Source organism: Acanthisitta chloris, unplaced genomic scaffold, assembly GCF_000695815.1.
Source record: "Acanthisitta chloris isolate BGI_N310 unplaced genomic scaffold, ASM69581v1 scaffold19177, whole genome shotgun sequence".
Taxonomy (NCBI): Eukaryota; Metazoa; Chordata; class Aves; order Passeriformes; family Acanthisittidae; genus Acanthisitta; species Acanthisitta chloris.
Window position 1 is genome coordinate 13,882 of NW_008684537.1, and position 19,535 is coordinate 33,416.

Below are 19,535 nucleotides of genomic sequence, written 5' to 3' on the forward strand. Positions count from 1 at the left end.
CTTAACAGTGCTCAGTAGTTTTGTATGTAATATTATAATTAATTTTCAACATTTTAGTACTTGTATTTATTTTTTGGTCAGAAATAGTATATTAAAATATTTTTTGATAGTTTATAGATGATACTCAACCTGTAAGTGTTTAAAGGAACAGAATTATTTGTTTCTAATTATTAGGCTAACCTTTAATTACACAACTAAGGAAAGGCAGGGAAATGTGTAAATTCTCCTTCCCCGACCCCTATGTATTTCATTAAATGTCATTTAAATTATACATTTTGAACTGTTTTATAAATTCAGTTACCAGTCACTACTTAGTAATTGACAATTTCTGAAAATTCCTGTTTCAGCAGACTTTTAAATGAAGGCGAAAGCAAGCCCTACATGCTTTCTACTTATTTGAATGTTTCTCAAGTATTTTATATTAAAAAACAGTGCCTCTGTTTTTAGAACTACTGCTCAGTAAAGCTGTTTAAACCATTTCTGGTAGCTAATGACAATTTTATATTAAATTGTATATTAACTTTAGTGAGACTGATTTTTTTAGTTGTTTACAGTACAAATACTTGTATTTGTTTTTTAATTGCAGTATTTCCATTGTCGCAGTAATTTAGTAAAACTCTGTGGCTGCCTTGATTTTTGACAGATTTTTGTTAACAACTGATTTTTAGGCAATTAGTTATATTTATGCATAAATCAATTGCACTATAATTCATGAATTATTTATTACAATATTTTCTAATGAATTCCATGTATTTGTCTTGTGTTGTAAATGTACTGTAATTCTGTTTCTTCTTTGTGTTGTTATATTCCTAAATCTGATTGTATGAATTTAATTGTTTAGTTAACGTGTTTCTACGTTGTAATTTGTAGTAAAGCACTTCAATGCTTTTGCACATAAATTTACAACACTGATGTGTGATTGATTTGCTCATTCAGTAAAAAAAAAAAAGAAAGAAACAAAAACCTGTACACTGACTTATTTGACTTACTCTTGAGGCACAAGTTTATTAGCAGTGGCATAAGATCAAGAACTGTACAAATTAAGCACATAGTGACTAATTTACTGTAAGAATTTTATCAGAAATAGCTTTAAGGAAGGACAGTTTCTTTTCTCAGGATTGATTAATTACTCATTTATGAGAAGAAGTTCAGAAAGCTAATTCTCTAATGGTTACTCCTTTTAGTTTGCAGCTAAAAATTATCTGTTATATATTACAGATAATATATAGCATTTTTGAGGTATTTACTCAGTAAAGTCAGAAAACAAACATTTCTATAAGACAGATTTCTATTTCTATAGTGGTTCTATGCTGTTCGTACGAGTACTTGAAAGTATGTTGTGTTCTGGTTTTGTTCCTGTTCCCAGTCTGTAAAGAAGTTGCTAGATTGAGCTATCTTATCTGTGCTGAGGTGACAGAGCATGGAGCTAGGGAAGGACCTCTCTTGGGAGTCCTCTGATAAACTCTTTCCTGGTAGTTTTTGCAGAAGAGGCAAAGTTTTACTTCTTTATATGTAAAACAATATGCTGAAAGGCTATTAACTAACCTTATCACATCTCTGCCTTTGTGCCACTTCTGGATTCCAGTCAGTCCCCACTCCCTGTTATTAACTGCCCCTGTCCTCCAGAAAGGAAGTCATGGCATTCCATGCTTAAGCTTTGTCTTCAGGGATACTGTGCACAAAAGGTACTGGGGGAGCAAAGCATATTGATCCTTTCACCTCTCCTTTTCCTGCCCACTCTCCTTAGCCATCTTCTTGTGTGTGATTTGGAGAAGTGTAAGATGGTTCTGTGAAGGAAGTGTGCAATTGTGACAGTGATAGCTCTTCCTTCTATGAAACTACTGCTTAAGCCTTTTATCTTGAGGATAGTCTAAACTGCTGTGTGATGCCATGAATTTAAAGTGCCATAGAAGGAATTACAGGAAACTCAAGTACAATTACATAGTTGTATTAAAAGCTACTAAAAGTTAGTTTGTTTAAATATATGGATACCTCTCCAGAGAGACACGTCAGGGAAAATGTGTTGCTTTCATTTGTTTGTGTAGTAATCTGTGCTCCCAAATGGTGACTGAGTAAGGGCTCAGTGTGTGTCCATGAACTTGGAAGATCATTTGGAGTGTGGTACTTGTGCAGTAGACTAGATGAAGATGCCTGTGAGCTTTAGAAACTAACTCACGTTAAGGGGATGAGGATTATAGTTGTCACACAAGGGTAGATAACCAGGAAAAATTGCGGTGGAAGAATGTCCAGTATGTCTCTGGTAATCAGGATATTACTTTATACAACAAGTTGATCTCCACTTAGCTAATTCAAAGCAGTTTTGAGGCCTATGGAAACTTTGGTTACTGACTTTGAGAAGGCTGTAGGGCTTTGAAAGTTTCTTACACCAATGAACATACTTTAAATAGCAGTTAAGGATACAGGTCCTTAAAGCTCTCCAGTGAAACCTTGCAAGTCTAGATAGACAGGAAGGTACTGTTTAGAGGTTCAGTCTAAAATAGACTGTACTACAGCCATCTTTTTAGCAAATTAGTTCTTAACAAATTTACTCTGATTTACAAACAAAATATTGAAGATGAAGACCTAGTACTGTGTTAATTTTTAATTTTTTTTTTTATCTGGCCTTTCAAAACATTATTAAGGTCATGGTGGTGGGAGGGCAGTTAGCTTTTATCCTTAGTTGTGTTGCTGGACCAAGCTTTGTTTTCACAAGTGTAGTGATGCATTTCAAGACTTGACTCCTGAGTTTGTTGGAGTAGCAGTCAGTCTTCTCAGAGTAGTGGCATTTCAAAAGCAGTTAAATCCTGACAATGACCTTCCCTTGAATAATGCTATTTTTACTTTAGATTGCAAGTGCAAATAGGTTTCTTTTTTTTGCTTTTTAAGACTTAACTATTTCAGTTTAAACATAATTGCAGTTTCAACTAATACCATCACAATTATCTTCTGCTTATGAGTTAGTATCATCTAGATGCTTGATTTTGAATATGTACCATTTGCATACTGAATATTACAGCAGAAGGAAAAAAAACACAAGGAATTATTATGCAGAGTTGGCTGGTTTTAAGCTTGAAACTTTAAGATCTGTGTAGGACAATAAAAATACAAATTTGTATGTATAACTTCCAGTAAGAAGCTTGATGCTAAAAGTTATTATTGATGCTAATAATATTGGGTATGAGTTCCTTAATGAATAGGTACCTATATAAATGCAGCATATTAGATTTTAATTATGTTTGTTCATTGATCAATACAGTTGTAAACCAAATCAAAATGATTTTTTTTTTTTTTAAGTATAGGTTTAAATGCAAAAAATTGCAGGGGATGATAGTAGGAAAAAAAAGTTAGTGTCATGTTCAGAGTTTGGTGATATGTTTAAACAATACATACTTTTCTAAAACAGAATTCTTCTAACATTTTCTACTCATGCAATTGGTTTCAGTAAAACATTTGAACTAGGTGTTAACTATCTGTTGATAGTTGCTATCCAGCATAAGGATTTTGTATTTAATTGAAGAAATATCTGTATTAATTTCTACCATGGAAAATTTTCAGCCTTTCAGTATAAATGATTGATTAGGTAAGTAGTGACATTAGTTTTAATAATTTATAAGAAATTAATTAAATAGTTAAGGTAATATTTTATAAGTTATTTTATTTTGAGTTAATATCTTTGAGGACAACTGCTCAGAAGTCTTATTTTAGACATAGGCCTACCCTGGACCTGAGATTTAAAGGATATTAACTTTTACCACAGAAGTTATTTATTCCAGTGGTGATTATCTCTGTGTTTAATGGAGGAATCCATGTGTGTTCTTTTACACACACGTGTGTGTGCAATTGTGTGGCTCTTAATATTGCAGTGAAGAGCATGTGATACACCACTGCAATGTATTTAAAAAAAACTGGAAGGGAAGCTTTAACCTGCAAAGAGCAGCAACAGTAGCAAGTGGCTGTTTTTTCCATTTTCTGTTAGCCTGTTAAGTGTCCTTTAAATATAAAAATAAAAATCTCTTTAGAAAGATCTTTAAGTATATCCTGAAGAGCATTCAATACCGTTAGGTATTTGAATATCTAAGAGTGGGATTCAGGAGAGATGGATCCATTCTTTCCTCTGCCACAGCCTTGAATTGTGATCTTCGGCAAGTCATTTACCCTCTGTGTGCCTCAGTTAGTGAAATGGGAGTAATACCAAGCTCCACAGCTTCTTGGTGAGGTTTTCCTTCATTAATGGCTAAGGTAGTTTGAAATACCAGAGAGTTAACATTGTAATCACATTTAGGTACAAGAAGCTATATTTCAAACTAATTTTTGCCCTTTAATTTCTTCCTCATTATTTTTCTTAGTGGTAGTGCTATCACTGCTATGGATAAGATGCACATCATTGCTAGTGGCACTTGCAAGTATGATTGAATAGTGCAGTTAGAACAGAACTGTTTTGCAAACTTCAGGTTTTTAGGCTTGAGTTTAACCATTATAACAAACATTAGATGTGGTGTTTTACTGTAATTTATATTTTGTTTTGATTTGTTTTCATTTTCAGTTCAAGCTCAACAGCTGATGCAAATTCAGAGGAAACAGCTAATTTGGAAAAAGGAAAATCAACATTAAACAAAGTTTTGGAATCTTTTTGTTCATATCACTGGCAACAGACTTTGGCTATGTTAAAATTCTTAATACAAGAGGAAAGTGTTCCTATAGTTTGCAGTTGCAAGCAAACACATTTGGTCCACTCTGAAACTGCCAGTTCCCTTACTGAAGAGGATGTTCATGTTTCATTGTGCAGTTGCAATGGACATATGCTGACAAAAAGGTGCTGTTTACAAAACCAAAGGCCAAACACTTGTTTACCACCTCTGTCTGTTTGTATTAAAGATTTCCATTCTTTGTCATGCCAAGCTGTAGCGATTGGATGTATTAAGACAATGGTGAACAAAGCATGTAGTTCTCCTAAGTATTGTGCTGACCAATTGCAAAATTATAACAGGCATTCTGTGAAAGGAACAGCGTGTACATATTCAGCTAAGGACTGTGATCTCTTAAACAGCATTAAAAGTTCAAATAGATCTCGCAGCCCATCACCACCTCCACTGTCACCTGTGCAAAGTAAAGAATTTGATTCCTCAGAAGGATCAGTTATGGATTTTCCATATTTAGACAACAATAAGCTTGAAATATCCATCAACCAGCCTCCATCCCTCTTGCCAGCTGAAGGAAGCAAAGGAGAATTCGAAGGTACAACATGCAAAGGAAAAGAGACCACCGAAAGTGCAGATGGAACATTGAGATCAACAGATCAAGAGAGCAGTGATGGTTATATGAATTCTGAGATGTCTGAGAAAGGTGAACATTCTGCCATTTTTCAAGACTTAATGGACCGCATTAATGAAAAGCTGAAATTGATAGACACTACAGATATAGCCACAAACCTTGTAAAACTTTCCAGCAGTGACAGGGCACCAGAAAACGATGTCAAATTAGGAGACTTCATAACATCTCTTTTGCATAATGCTAAGGCAAGTGATTACAGCTTTATGGAATTACTTCGCCAACATGATAAACAAATGGAAAATAAAATTATCCAGACTAGATTTCGCAAGCGTCAGGAAACTTTATTTGCAACGTATAATTCTCCTGATTCACCGGTCATTCGACGACAGTCTTTGCAAATCAAGAGGGAGCTTGCAAGCCTTGATGATACTCTTGTAAGAAAAAAGTCGGTTTCTGAGAGAAATGCAAAAAAATCTGCAAAAAAAATTGATAAAATACATCCAAATAAAAGACATAGTTTTACTGTAATAGAAGATGAGGCTTTGCAACATCTTGAAAGTAATCCTTGTGTCAATTGCCAAACCAAACCAATGTGCTTTCCAGTACACCAAACAGAGTCTTTCAAACTACCTCTTACTAATTTTCAAACCAGCTCTGGCTTCCTGGTGCTTTCAGAAAACAGTGCTATTGCAGCCAGCCAGGCAAACCTCCCAAATACACACGGAGATTGTGCAACCTTGAAAGAGACTGGTCAGATTCCTCTAAAGGATGAGAGCAATGAAATCTTGGGCAGAACTAAACGTAACATTGTGCCTCCTGGATGGTACTCTGTGTATGTAACGAACAATATCATGTTTAGAAAGTCGTCTGATGCAAAAAAGTCTTTACAAAGTTTAGAAAAAATGAAAATAAATAAAAATGTTCATGCTGAAAGGTGCGGTGACATAAATATAAGGAAAATTGTGAGAGACACAAATCTACAGGTTGTTGTAGAGCGTTTAGAAGACACGATAAATTTAGCTAGAAAGACTAACAACTCATTTTTGGATAGTTACAAAATAAGCCAAAAATTAAAAGATAATACCTATGAACAGGTTGTGAACTCAGCTGCTAGAAGAGGCTTACCTTTCACTCTGAGTGAAATGGGATGCACAGGACAGAGCTTCCTTCCACACTCACACGTGCCAAGCAGCAGTAAAATCAAAGCAATTTGTGTGGCGACAAACAAGCAAGAAATGGTTATAGATCAAGGAATTAACAACAGCCTTTTGAAATCTCTGACCTTTAATTCATCCAGTTTAACGTCCAGTAATGGGGACTTGCATGCAACATCTGAAGCTGGGGAAATCTCATCTCCCTTAAACTACTCTAGTCCTATTAAGCTTATGTTTGTCTCAGAGGTTAATAGTGGTGAAGGAGTCAAATACACTTTGACATCTGCAGCTGCATCTTCTAAAGGAAGCACAGATCTTTGTTTGTTTCAGGGGCACACAAACACTTTGTTAGACAAAGAGGCCACGGGAGATCTTTATCATGCAGTCTGTGTCAAGGATTGTGATTGCAGTGAAAATAATACCAAGGAGGGCTCAAGTTGTGTTTATACAGAAGCAATTACAAGCTCTTGTCCAGTTGGTCAAACTAACTTAAGTGACTCGAAAAAAAATGACGAAGTTCTGGAGAAATCAAGCAGTAGCAGTGAATCGGTTTTAAAAAGAAAACCTGGTAGACCAAAGAAAATAGGTCCTCAAGTGGTTAAGCAGGTTAAGAGACCTATTGGACGGCCTCCAAAACCAAAAATAGACATGAGTGAAAGCACAAAGCCTAGACCTGAACTTAGCAACGGTGGTAAAAGCCTCAAGTCTGACGCAGCAGTAACGGAAGAAGTCAACAGCAACAAAAATATCACCGTGACAGTTGTTTTTGGAAGGTCAAGAAGAACTAAGAGACATGTTTCTGAAGGTAATCTAAACGTAATCAGCATTCTGCCCACGCAACACATTGATTCTAATTTTGCCAACGACCCCAGCAGAGCAAGGCACAGTGCAGAAACTGGAAATGCTTTGACTGAAATAGTAAAAGCCTTACAGAAACCTTCTGCTGAAAAGGAGGTCTCTGGGTATGACTATGTCAGACCTATCAAGAGTAATCTAGCATCACCACATCCTTGCAGCAATATTATACGGCAGATGAAGAAGCCTTTAACCCCCATCCGAAAGCCTGGTAGGCCAGCAAAAGTGAGAATTTCCGGCATATCGGTGACTGTCAGTAGACTTTCACCTCAGGAAAGAAAAGTGAGCATTAGCAACAGTTTGCCTCCTTTGCAACAGCAGAATGTGTTAGAAAAAAACATACCACAGGAGAGAAAAACTCAACTGTGCAATAATATGGGTCAAGGAAAGAACATGCAGAAAGATTCTAGAGAGGATGGATCGAACAATGTTACTCCAACAGTGTCAAGAAAACGTGAAATTCCATTGAGACATTCTGCTAGAGACAGAAAGCCCTCACTGCATTTTTTGCATTCATTAGCATCTTCTAGTGCATTTACTTGTAGAAGTGCCTTACTGCATAAATCTTACAAACTCCATTTGAAAAAAGCTAAAGAGCGAAAGGAAAAACATACACAGTCAAATCAGAGCACAGCATCCAAAGATACCTTGGAACTGAGACATTCAGGAAATGCTAAAAAGGACCTTAAGGATGGTGAATTGGGGCCCATTAATGAAGTATCATCAGATCCCATTTTTTCATCAAATCCCTCTCTCAGGTGGTGGCCTACTTCCACTTCAAGTGACACTTTGTTGGAAGAACTAAATAATAGATTTGAACAGATAACTAATACCTGGTTGCGAGTGGGGGGAAGTGAGTTTGATAAATGTGTATGTGATAAAAGGGATGCCATTGAACAAGACTGTAATGCTGAAATGTCAAACCCTTTAGACTCCTGCCTTGTAGAACTTGAAACGTCGCCTATAAAAATGCTGTTCCAGAAAAAGTGTAATATGAATGAACTCTGCACCTGGTTTATGCAAACTACAGAAACACAGTCTCTCTCTCTGGTGAGAAAGGCAAACGCTCGCAATCCCTTAGAAGTAGTTAGTACTAGAGAGGTAAAGATGGAAACTAAACAACCTGAACTTAGTACTTGCCCTTTCAGAAAGCACTTTAAAAAGTTTGCACTATCGTCTCCTTCAAAACCAGCAGGGAAATTGCAAATCTTACATAATATGGTGAGGTCTCCAGTCTTAAGCATGAAGAGTAATTTCACATTAGCCAGATTGAAAAGAAATGAATTTAAGAAGTTGCAGCGTGATAGGTGGGGACAAACGAAAAGGCTCTATAATAAGGCTCCTGGAGGCTGGAAATCCAAAAAGAAAAATTTGCAGTTATTTTGCCAAAGCCAGTTGTTTAAAAGTACAAGTGAGGAAACCGATGATGAAACACCCAAGCTCCAGGAAAAAAGTACAGTAGAAATCCAGTCCAGTCAGACTTTGGTAGAGTCTCAGAAGAGCCTCTTGCCAACTGAAAATGAAGCCAGAGATGCATTTGTTCAACATATGATGGGATCTTCTGACTTTAACCCACATCCTGGTTTAGCCAATATACTTAAGTCACATTCAGAGACAAATGGAACAATTCATTGCCAGCAAAACGTTAGAAAAGAACAAAGCCAAGATAAACTGTTTCAGAATGCTTGGAAAACCAAAACCTTTAAAGACTGTAGGATATTTCTGAGGAAAATCAACCATATTGAGCAGCACAATTCATTTAAGTTAAATAATGTCATTTATTCTCCTGAAGCTGTTGACAGTAAAAGCACTCAGGCCTATATGGAAGAAAAAAGACATCCTCTTTTAAGGTCCCATTCTACTAAGCAAAATGCATTAAAGAAACAAGAAAATGAAATGGAAACATCTAAAGGATCTAATTCTTCTAAAGTGACAGAAAGGCTGGATGACCAGTTTCACAGGAGAAAATTAAGTAGTGGTGTAAACCAGGAGCATAATCCTGCTGGTAATTCTGAAGTTCTTATCAGAATAAACAAAAGAAAAAGTCCACCATGGGAGACCACTGATACAAATTTAAGAAAAAGGCATAAGAGACAATCTTGCAGTAGTGGACAAATGGCACCTTATTACCCAAAGTACCAAGTAGGTAAGTTCCTGTTCCCCCCTTCATCTAAAAATTGAAATCTTACACAATTGGAGAAGTCAAACAACTAAGCACTTTTTTTTTTATTTATTGCATGTTATTCATTTTAATTTCATAGAAGTTACGAAATTAAGCAGCATCAGAATAATGCAGGAAGTGCAATTTAAAAATGTGTATAGTATTTTACACCACTCTTTCAGCTACGATAAGCTAACTAGTATAATTCAGACAGACAAGAAATCAAGCTCTGACATTCTGAAGTCAGTCACAACTGGCTGTTGATTTCAAAAGGAGCAGAATTTCATTCCATCCTGTGGTTTCTCATATTGCAAGGAAGAGTAAATGATAAAATGAAGCATAAATTCAGTGTATTAACATACAGCTTTTTTTTTATATTGTCATTGAATGATTTCTGTTATAAATCTGGAACGGTTTTATAATTATGCAGTAAAAGGTAGTACTTTGTACTTTTGAGAATTCTTCATGCAGAGATCCGTTTTAGTATCCATTCAATGCCAGATGAAATCTGCTGACTCTAAGGGGTTTGTGCATTGAATTCGTACAGAACAGCTTAAAATGCAAAATTGCTCTTGACAAGTACAGTATCAAGTTATTGTGCTAAATACCTTGTCTTAGACTCTTTTTAGGCTAGTGTGAAATTAAACTAACTTTTAAACGTAGATATTTATAATACATTCTAATACAACTGTGGTCTCAGAAATGCCATTATGTTACTGAGGGAGAGGGTACACTTGTTTCTTCCGTGGGGCAAAGACATCTCCTTAAATAGAAGTCTCAGCTCGTTTCAACAGAATAACAAAGGTGTGAAATACCGAGTAAAAGAAAAATTCTGCAGTGTGAATTAAATTACTGCAGAAGTTTTCATTTGTAGAAACAATATTGTATTAGCTAATCTGGTATATTGCCCAAAGAATAAGAAAAAAACCCTGTTCAAAATATCAGAGCAAAATCTTAGGTATTCTTTGCATTCTATATTGTAGAAATCATCTCTGATAATAAACAGAAAATATAATTTCAGTTGTAAGATAAACAGTGTTATGGCTCTTGTATGCTTTATTTCTTTTGTATTTCATGTGATATATAGGATTCTTCATATTAAGCTCATTTGGTGTAACTCTGCTTTTCCACAGCACAGCATTTTTTCTCTTCAGACTACTGTTTTGTATTTTAATTCACTGATTTGTGGCCAAGCTCAACATAAACAATTTGTTTTTTAGTTCAAACCTTGACACGAGATTGCTGTAAAAAAGAGCAGAACTAGGAAAGGTCATGTATCTGTTTCTGTTTTGCAAATGAAGAAAGAGCTCTCTCATACTTGTAACTCACTGAGAAAATGTTACATTCAAATTATATTTATCTGTAAACATTTTGTTTCTATGGCAATGTAAGACCTATTACTGTGATATGGTCTCATGTTAGTTTTAATTGGGATTCAATTTTATTTACCTGATAACTTTCCTCCTTTAGTTTTGGATCTGTAGGAAATCTGATAACTATTTTGATATTTTACATTATTTCATTTACAGTTTTTTGTTATTTTGCCTCTTACTCATAGTTTCTCATATCAATCATTGTCTTTAGAAACTATATGATAAAGGAAATGTTAAAAGACAAAGAATGATGATTCTGGAATTTTGTCCACACTTGTAACCCCAAATCATTTTTAGGGGTACTGTTGCAGTATCAGGGGATTGTCTGATACAGAAAGGATGTCTTGTTTTGGCATGTTGGTTCAACATTGTGTGCTCTCCCCACCAGCCAAGGAAATCATCCAAACATTTTTAGTCTAGAGTATAGCTACTCACTAAAAAAAAGAACGTGATTTCTAGCTGTGCATGCATGTGACTTCAAACATAATTCCTGCATTTGGAAGTTTAATGCACATGAAAACATCATTGTTCGTTCATATGTTCTTTGGACTGTATATTTTGTTGATGTGGTATCATATACTATATCACTGTTCTGTTGTCGTGCTTGAAAATGTTGTTCTGTACACATTTATGGTCAATATTTGAAGTTTTTCTTCAAGTTTTACTGATCTTGGGGTCTTACGAATGTTCTTGAAAGAGAGAGGTGTTGTGATGATGTTTTATTGGAAGCATTGTAGCAGGTAGGCAGAACACTTATCAAATTTTTATGTATGCTCAGTTTTGGTTAGCGTGTGCGAGTGGGAATAAAGCAACTGAGTTCTTAACATTTTCAAGGTAGTATCAAGCAGTCAGATCTAGCCATGTGCTCATTGTAGCAGCAGAAGAGAGTCAATCACTTTTTCCCATTGCCTGTTCTGTTCAAGATAAGGTGGCTGGTAGATACATTGCTCCACAGGACGTTTGTTACTGCCTGACTTCCAAACTCTTGTTTCAACAATGCGATTGATGTGTTGAGGGGCAGTTCCCTTTTACTGTAAATCTATGTTCTGGCCATTTTAATTTCTTTAGCAACATTAAAACACTCTCTGTGGTGGCAGAGAAAATTACATAAGCATGTTTTCAGGAAAGCATTTATATATTTTTGTTTTCCTGAGAGTGGTTCGGTGTGTTTCCTTGTAACACTGAAGGTCGCGTTCACGTGCTTTGCACTTGGCCAAAAGGCTTCAAGGAAGCCAAGCTAAAATAAGATAAACTTTTATCTAACCATAAAACTGGGACACTGGAAAATACCCCATTTAAGGATCTTACAATGTACTGAATAATTTAAATTTAAATTTTTAGAGAGTGTGGACTTATCACAGATGCAGAGGAGGCAGTCGACATCCTACAGTAGCAGACAGTATTGTGTGCTGTGCTGATACGACAAACCTGTTCACTTGCCTTTCATATCAGGGTGGGAGTTTGCACAGAAAAGCTTTTAAAAATCAATTCTAATCACATGAAGTTAGGATAGTTTCTTCATCTAAAATGAACTTTTTAATTTTCTCCTTTACATTTTGGCTTTTCTTCAAGTAGTCTATAGAGTTTTAGAAGAAGAATCTGTTGGGCTTGTCGACAGAGAACCTGAATTTTCAATTTAAATTTTTCATTATGTTTGAATGCGGTTTTTAAATGCTGTCTTAATGAAATCAAGTTAGTGCTAATTTTTTTAGTAATTTCAAAGTTGACCACAGGAGTTAGGAATCCTTACTGTGACAGCTTTATTTGGGTGAGTCTAATTGGTCTTTTCAATGTGCACATAGCAACTATATTAATATTACAGACAATTCTTAAACTTGGCTCCTGTTACCATAAATTTTCTTTAAATCGGGAGGGGAAATTTTGTGAACTTTTTTACATACCTATATTAGTATGGCTTTAATATTCCAGTATTCTTGCTTATTTGTCTTACAGTGGTGCGATCCAGTAGCAATAAGGCTACAAATGGGGAATCATTTCCCTGCTACTATGGAAGAGAGTCTGACACCAATGATCTAGTGACAGAAATTAGTGTTTTTAGCAGGGTTGTTCAGCTTTCCCTTTCATGAAGGAACACATTCTGTGCTCCTAATGAGAGACAAATATAAACTATAGCTTAGGTAAACTGCAAAAGAGACAAAGTGTAACAGTCACTAAATCAGTTGATTTTGAGAAATCCTTTTCAAGGCCCATGTCTTCCCTCTGTTCACAAAGGCTTATCATCAGAGGGTTACTTGGCTTCAACGTAAGTTTCACCCGTGATGCAGAATAGGCAGATAGAAAATTTCATAACTGGAGTTGCCAGACAAGAAGTTACTTTTTCACAGGCAGACATAAAACAAAGTAAGAATGTTAATAGAAATGTAGGAAGAATATGAAGTGAATGACTGTTGTCGGTGAGCCATTTTTAGTGCAGAGGTGTAACAGCAGGAAGGTAGACTTGATATATGTACATATCGTTGACTCTACACATGTAATAAATCCTGACTCATTTAATGACCTTAATGGTTTCTGCCTCATTCCCCATAATGCAACAACAGCAGCTCCAATCCCACAGTCTGATGCTCCATTTTGTCTTACACTCTGGAATTCTACTTGCCAAATGCAATTATATATTCTTTTCTTCCCCTTTCCTTTTCTCACATCATGTGATCTAGTGTGGGGTGTATATGCTTTGGGTTCTGTTTTGGTTTAAACTGTGGTTCTTTACATATTGCCTTAGGGTATGCTGTTTCTCCTGTTCTTGTGAGGGTTCTGAGCTAGGGATTTTTACTTTTCAATTGTAAGAACTCAACTCTGAAGTCTTTAATTTCCTTTACCTGCAAGGAAATGTTTCTAGTTTAGTACCAAGATCATTAAGCCTTTGTGTAGGATTTATATACTCAGTTTTATACCTAAGTTGGGGCTTTTTTCATCATTTTATTCAGCATTGTTTTATTACCTGTTTTTAATTTTCTCTCTCCAAAAACTGGGAAGTTCATATTTGTGCTTTACTATTTGTCCTAAGTCCTGAGGAAGTGGCTACAATTTTTCAGCTTTCTTTTGGGAACTGGTAACACTGTAAATATAGACAAGCTACTGTCTTTCTGCTTAAGCCTTTCTCTAGAGGAGAAAATAGCAGTTTTCCAAGGCCTACCTAGTGCTTTTGAAAATCTGACAAGTACATATCCTTCTTCATAGACTCATAGAATCATCAAGGTTGGAGGAGACCTCTAAGATCATTGAGTCCAACATTAACCTGACACTGCTGTAACCCCTAAACCATACCCTCCAGTGCCAGATCAAGATGCCTCTTAAACACTCCAGGGATGGTGACTCCACCACCTCCCTGGGCAATCTATTCCAGTGCCTGATCACCCAAACAGGGAAAACATTTTTCCTAACATCTAATCTGAATCCTTTCTCCTGTTAAGAGTTTACAGCCTTCAAGCAGAGCTTTGGTTGCTCTTAGGTAGAAAAGGATAGAGGTCAATCAACACAGCCTGTGAAGATGCAGCTTTTAAATGAAGTATTTATGTAGTCTGACTATCACAGAATCTTATACTGAGACAATTCCACATTTTGGTGTTGAGCTCTGGGAAAATAGTCCTGTTCAAGAAAGATGCTTTAATTCCTAGAGGCCTGTGTACTGTGATGTAGTTTGCATTCCTCTGCTGTTTATATGCTAAAGCTAGTGCTGCTTTTTTTCTTCACCAGATATTTGTAAAGTGTCTTATACTAGAATCTTCAGTTAGTTACATTGAGAAAGTGCAGATTCTGGTTCCAGAATTGGGAGGGAAATTTTAAATGGTGTGAGATGACTGGGCTGTTGTTTGCATGTGTTCTTGGGTAGATTTTCCTTCCCTAATTCCTCTTTCATGCATCAAAGCATAGCTTTAGTCTGACCTCTGATGATTTCAGAGAATCATAGAATTTTAGGGGTTGGAATGGACCTTATAATCACCTAGTCCCAACCCCCCACTGCCATGAGCAGGGACATCTCCCACCAGAGCAGGTTGCTCAAGGCTTTATCCAGCCTGGCTCTGAACACTGCCAGGGTTGGGGGTGCACAACCTCCCTGAGCAAACTGTGCCAATGTCTTACCACCCTCACAGGGAAAAACTTTTTCCTAATATTTAACCTAAATTTCCCTCTTTCAGTTTGTACCCATTGCCCCTTGTCCTATCACTGCAGCTTCTAACCAGGGTTTGAAATCTTCACATTTTCAAGCCAACATTTATTCACAGCTTATCCTTTTGCTAGCAGCACTCTTTAACTAGAACCTTTTGTTATAATTACACAGTTGTGCCTTACAGATATTGTTTAAAGAAGCTTTAAGACTAATAGAAATGTTTTTGATATTTTAGAGTATTTCAGGAGAAAGTCCAAACATTTTTTTGCAGGGCCTTATGGAGTGGTGCTAAATCTTGTCAACTTACCTGAAATTTAGTTTCAAATGTAGGTAACATTTGGTGGCTGTTAGAAATCGAATTTAATTTTTAATGTTCCTTCTTCCTTGTATTCATTTAGTAACTGAATATTAGTTTTACACAAATAAGTTTTTGCTATATTTTAAGGACAGCACTTTTTCACCATAAGCCTTTTAGTTCTCCAGTGTTTCCTCTGGTCAACATGAAAAAGAAATCCCTCAAAAATGGTCTTGAATCTTGGGTGTTCCCAAGCATGCAGGGTGTTTCTGAAAGCTGTTGACAGCCTTCAGGTTCTAATTAAGCCAGATATTTTTACAGTGATCAGCAACTAAGTAGATGAATGTACCTGAATGGGAATTGCTTTAAATGGGAAGCACAGGATTTTCAGAGCAGCGTTTTGCATTCCCATGCACACACCACTGCAACATCACAGCTCGGCGGATTTGCCCTTGGTGGTAATCAAGGTAGAGTCGTGCTTTGTGTTTTAAATGTAATACAGAACCTGTTGGCTTTCCTGGGTGTGCAAAGAAAGTTTATGGAGTAGTCACTAACAATGTTTATTTCATAGCTATTTAAAAGACGCTAATAGATATTTCAAAATTAAACAGAAGAAAATGTTTGGGAATCTAAATTATGGTTTTTGCCAAAGTGTGATTTATATACCTGTACCTGAATATATTGGTAAAGGGATATGAGCTGCCTATGAACTGTGAGCTGAGGTGATTTTAAGAGAAAATCACTTCTTTGAAATACTGCAAAGAGAAGCTAGATTGAGGTGTCAGTTGAGAAGTTAATTGGAATTTTTAAATTACTTTGTTTTAAGTGTCTTATAAAAAGCTAGGAAAGAAAATATTCATTATTTCACTGCTAGTCAAATAAAAGACTGAAGTTATTGTAGCAGAGCAATAATTAAAATGTACTCTGCACATTGTATTCCTAACCAGGTGATGATTTGATGTTTTGATTGGCTGCGGTGTATCTTGATAAAATAATGCTGTTCTTGAGACACCTCTCTCTTCATTCTTCTTAAGTTATCATCTTGTATTACTACAGTTTTCATATCTCCTCCATCTGTTGTTTCTCTTTTTCCCTGTATTGGATTGCCAGCTTTCAGCTGACTGACTTGTTTTCTCATCCAAATGCTCACTTTACATTTTATTCTCAATGTGTGATTTTTCATGAACTTTTTTTCAAAATACTCACTTAAATAAGTCAGACTATCTATGTTTTCTGCAGCTTTCTACCTTTTTTTCCCTCTCTCACAGAAGCATAGGTGCTGTGCACACTTTCTCAGGGAGGCTGATGAGCCCAAACAGGATGTCAAACCAGTTCGTGTCAGCTTAGCTTAGCTTAATGAAAATTACACCATTGCCATTAGCTGTCGCTTCCAGTGTTAGCTGTCCCACTGCTTTTTATGTATCATGATACTTGTATTTCTACAGCAATGGAGCATTGACTTGTGCTTCATATGTGATCCACAATAGCTGCCTAAGCCTTTGTTCCAGAGCTGCATAACCTGCACTGGTTCTGTCTCTTGGTCCCTGCTGACCTGTTGTTTATTTCCCATCACTGCTTTTACTCATTTAGTTTATTCAGGCCCATGTCTGAACCACTGTCCAGGCCATTACACTCTGGTTGTTCCACATTCATCTGCATCCTCTCTTTGTACTTTGCTCTCCTTTTGTACCAAACTTTAATTCATTCTCAGATCACACATCATTCCTTTATCCCCAAGCTGTATGTTTGTGAGCACCGAAAGATACTCTGCAGGAGAAAGTGCAGCCCAGTTTTATTCCCTGTTTTGTTTTTTGCTGCATATTTCTCACTGTGTACTTTTGCTGGTCCATACTATATCTCTTACACGTGGTAAGAGATTTGTAATACCACATGTGAGATCTCAATCAGCCTTTGTCACAGATTTCTTCAAACCCAGGTGTGGAAAATCTTTTGTAAATAGCCATACCAAGTTTTTAATCTGTTTTTTTTTCCTTAATGAAGACTGGGTAGCTTAATTTTTTCCTTACAGTGTAAAAATTCATATCTTTTCCAACATCAGGATGTATAAACACTTTGTCTTCCTAGCTCTATGCTTTTGAGCCAACAGCTCTAGATATTTTATAACTCTAGACAAGTTACTGTCTCTGCTCCCATACTCAAGACAAATTGCACATTCTGTTCTGTGGAATTCAGTTCCATTTGAATACAAGGAAGAACTTCGTTGCTGTGGAAGTGACTGAGCCCTGGAACAGATTTTGTGAACAGGTCAAGCAATTTATATTTCCTTCCATTTTTTCATAACTGAAAGGGGATCATTTTCTGATGTCATGTTCTAGACACTAGGAAAGGCTGCTTAGATTACTCCTTTTCATTACAGTACAAATAATGGTATCTCTTTCTGTGTTAAGAGGATGTAAGTTCAGTGAGAAATTTCATGATTGTGGAGACTTAGGCGAGGCACTTCTTTCTGTATTCTTTTGTTTGGTTTTGTCAGTCTGACAGATTTTACTATTCCATTTGTTCTTTCAACAGCAGAAACTCACCCAACCTATATCTGCATTCAGCTTTTTCAGTTCCTTACCACAAATTAAACTCAGACAGCAGTTTCACAAAAGTTTCTTTTTCAGTGGCTGTGCCTGCTCACCTGCTCTCTGTCCTCCACTCACTGCCACGTGCTCCTTTCAGTCTCCACTTCTAGGCATCCATAAAAGAAATCTGTGCTTCTCTTACAGTGGTTTGTGTGTCAGTGGGGCAGGTATCTTAGCTAGGCTGTAGCTCTTCCTTTGGTGATGGTCAACTTTAGACCTACCGGTAGAAGTGGCCTTAACATTAACTTAGGACTTCAAATCCATTCAAAAAGATTTTCCTATGCCTTTCTGCTTGGTTTTTAATATTTTATATCAGTTGTCAAGCCGTCAGTGAGCAATGTGACTACATTCATGCTTTTCCAGGAGACCTTTTGTAGGTATTTTTTGTTTTCAGTTTGCAGCTCAGGGTAGAATATTTCTAAATTGTGGTCCTGCTAGGAATTAACATAATAACTCACATTTCATATTAAAATACAAGCATAACTTAAGATGCTTAGGGAAGTCAATTTTTTCAGATGGATCTTGTCAAAGGTGTACATTTCACAAATATGCCAAGATTATACTTGATATTTTACTGGCACAGACTTGCCCTCAAAGATGTCTTATTTCAAACTTTTGCAGTCTTGGTTCACACAATGAATTATTTTCCTGTACATGAAATGGAAAGCCTAGTTGAAAAACTCCTGTCTAGAAACTGTAAGAATGCCTTAATAAAAAAATTAATTCTTATTCTCACTTAGATTGTGCTCCTTTATCTATGTGTAATGGTTTCTATTTGGAATGGAGGCTAAATTTTAGGGGGGGGGGGGGGGGGATTAGCTTTCAATGTTTTTATTGGGACACTTTAACATAAATTTCAAAACATCGAGTAGCAATAATTTTAATGTTTAAGAAATTTATTTACAATGCAAGTACATATTTGAGAGCTATACTTAAGGTATCCATTCTCAAAATTGTGTCTGTTGCTACCTGCCTTTAAAGTTCTAGAGATGTGTGTTTGAAGAAACCCCCTGGTGTATCATATTTGTTGCTGACATTTCCTATTTATCAGTTTACTGCTCACAGCTGGTTTTAAATTATATTTAAGTAGTAGAAATCTCAGAAAAGGAAATTACTTATTTGTAAATTGCTGTTTGACCTTCCTTAATTCAGAAGTCTGGTGGGTTATAAACCACCCAGGGACTGTCTCATCATGTTTCTCAGATGATATCTCTCCATAACATAATTGCATTTATAATGTAAAAACACTATTATGAATTAAAGATCTGAGCTGAAATGACAAGATTTCCATAGCTGCATCCATCACAGCATTGAGATGGTGGCATTCTGCTTCCTCTGAGAACAGCCTGAACCAGCAGCATATATAGTTCTGAACCTCCAACCTTTGCCTTATTGTGTCTCATTCAAAACCATTTTTAGTTATGATTAGGTAGAATAAAAACAGCAAAGCCTTTTTTTCTGCTACTGTATGTTTCTAATGCAAATACCGCAGTACTCACCTGCACAACAGGTGTTTAGGGGTTCTTTTAATTTATCTGCATGCTACCAACTTTTAATATTGAGTAGAAATTAGGTAGTTTTCTTTCATGGAGCTGATGATCTGAGGCAGATGTGTTTCACCGTGGTGCCAAATAAGAATTCACTATAAATTCATAAATCATAAAATGAATGATGCTTCCTTTCACCTGTTAGACTATTAGCTGCTCTTT

The 19,535-nt window shown here is 36.2% G+C and overlaps 1 protein-coding gene across 1 annotated transcript; it reads left to right on the forward strand.

Annotated features, from left to right (window-relative positions):
• Positions 1-4,904: 4,904 nt before the first annotated feature.
• Positions 4,905-12,901, forward strand: LOC103806680. The gene is made up of 2 exons (XM_009079389.1): positions 4,905-9,426; positions 12,768-12,901. Exons 1-2 carry the CDS (start codon positions 4,926-4,928, stop codon positions 12,899-12,901), a joined length of 4,635 nt encoding a protein of 1,544 aa, XP_009077637.1. The 5' UTR covers positions 4,905-4,925.
• Positions 12,902-19,535: the final 6,634 nt, after the last annotated feature.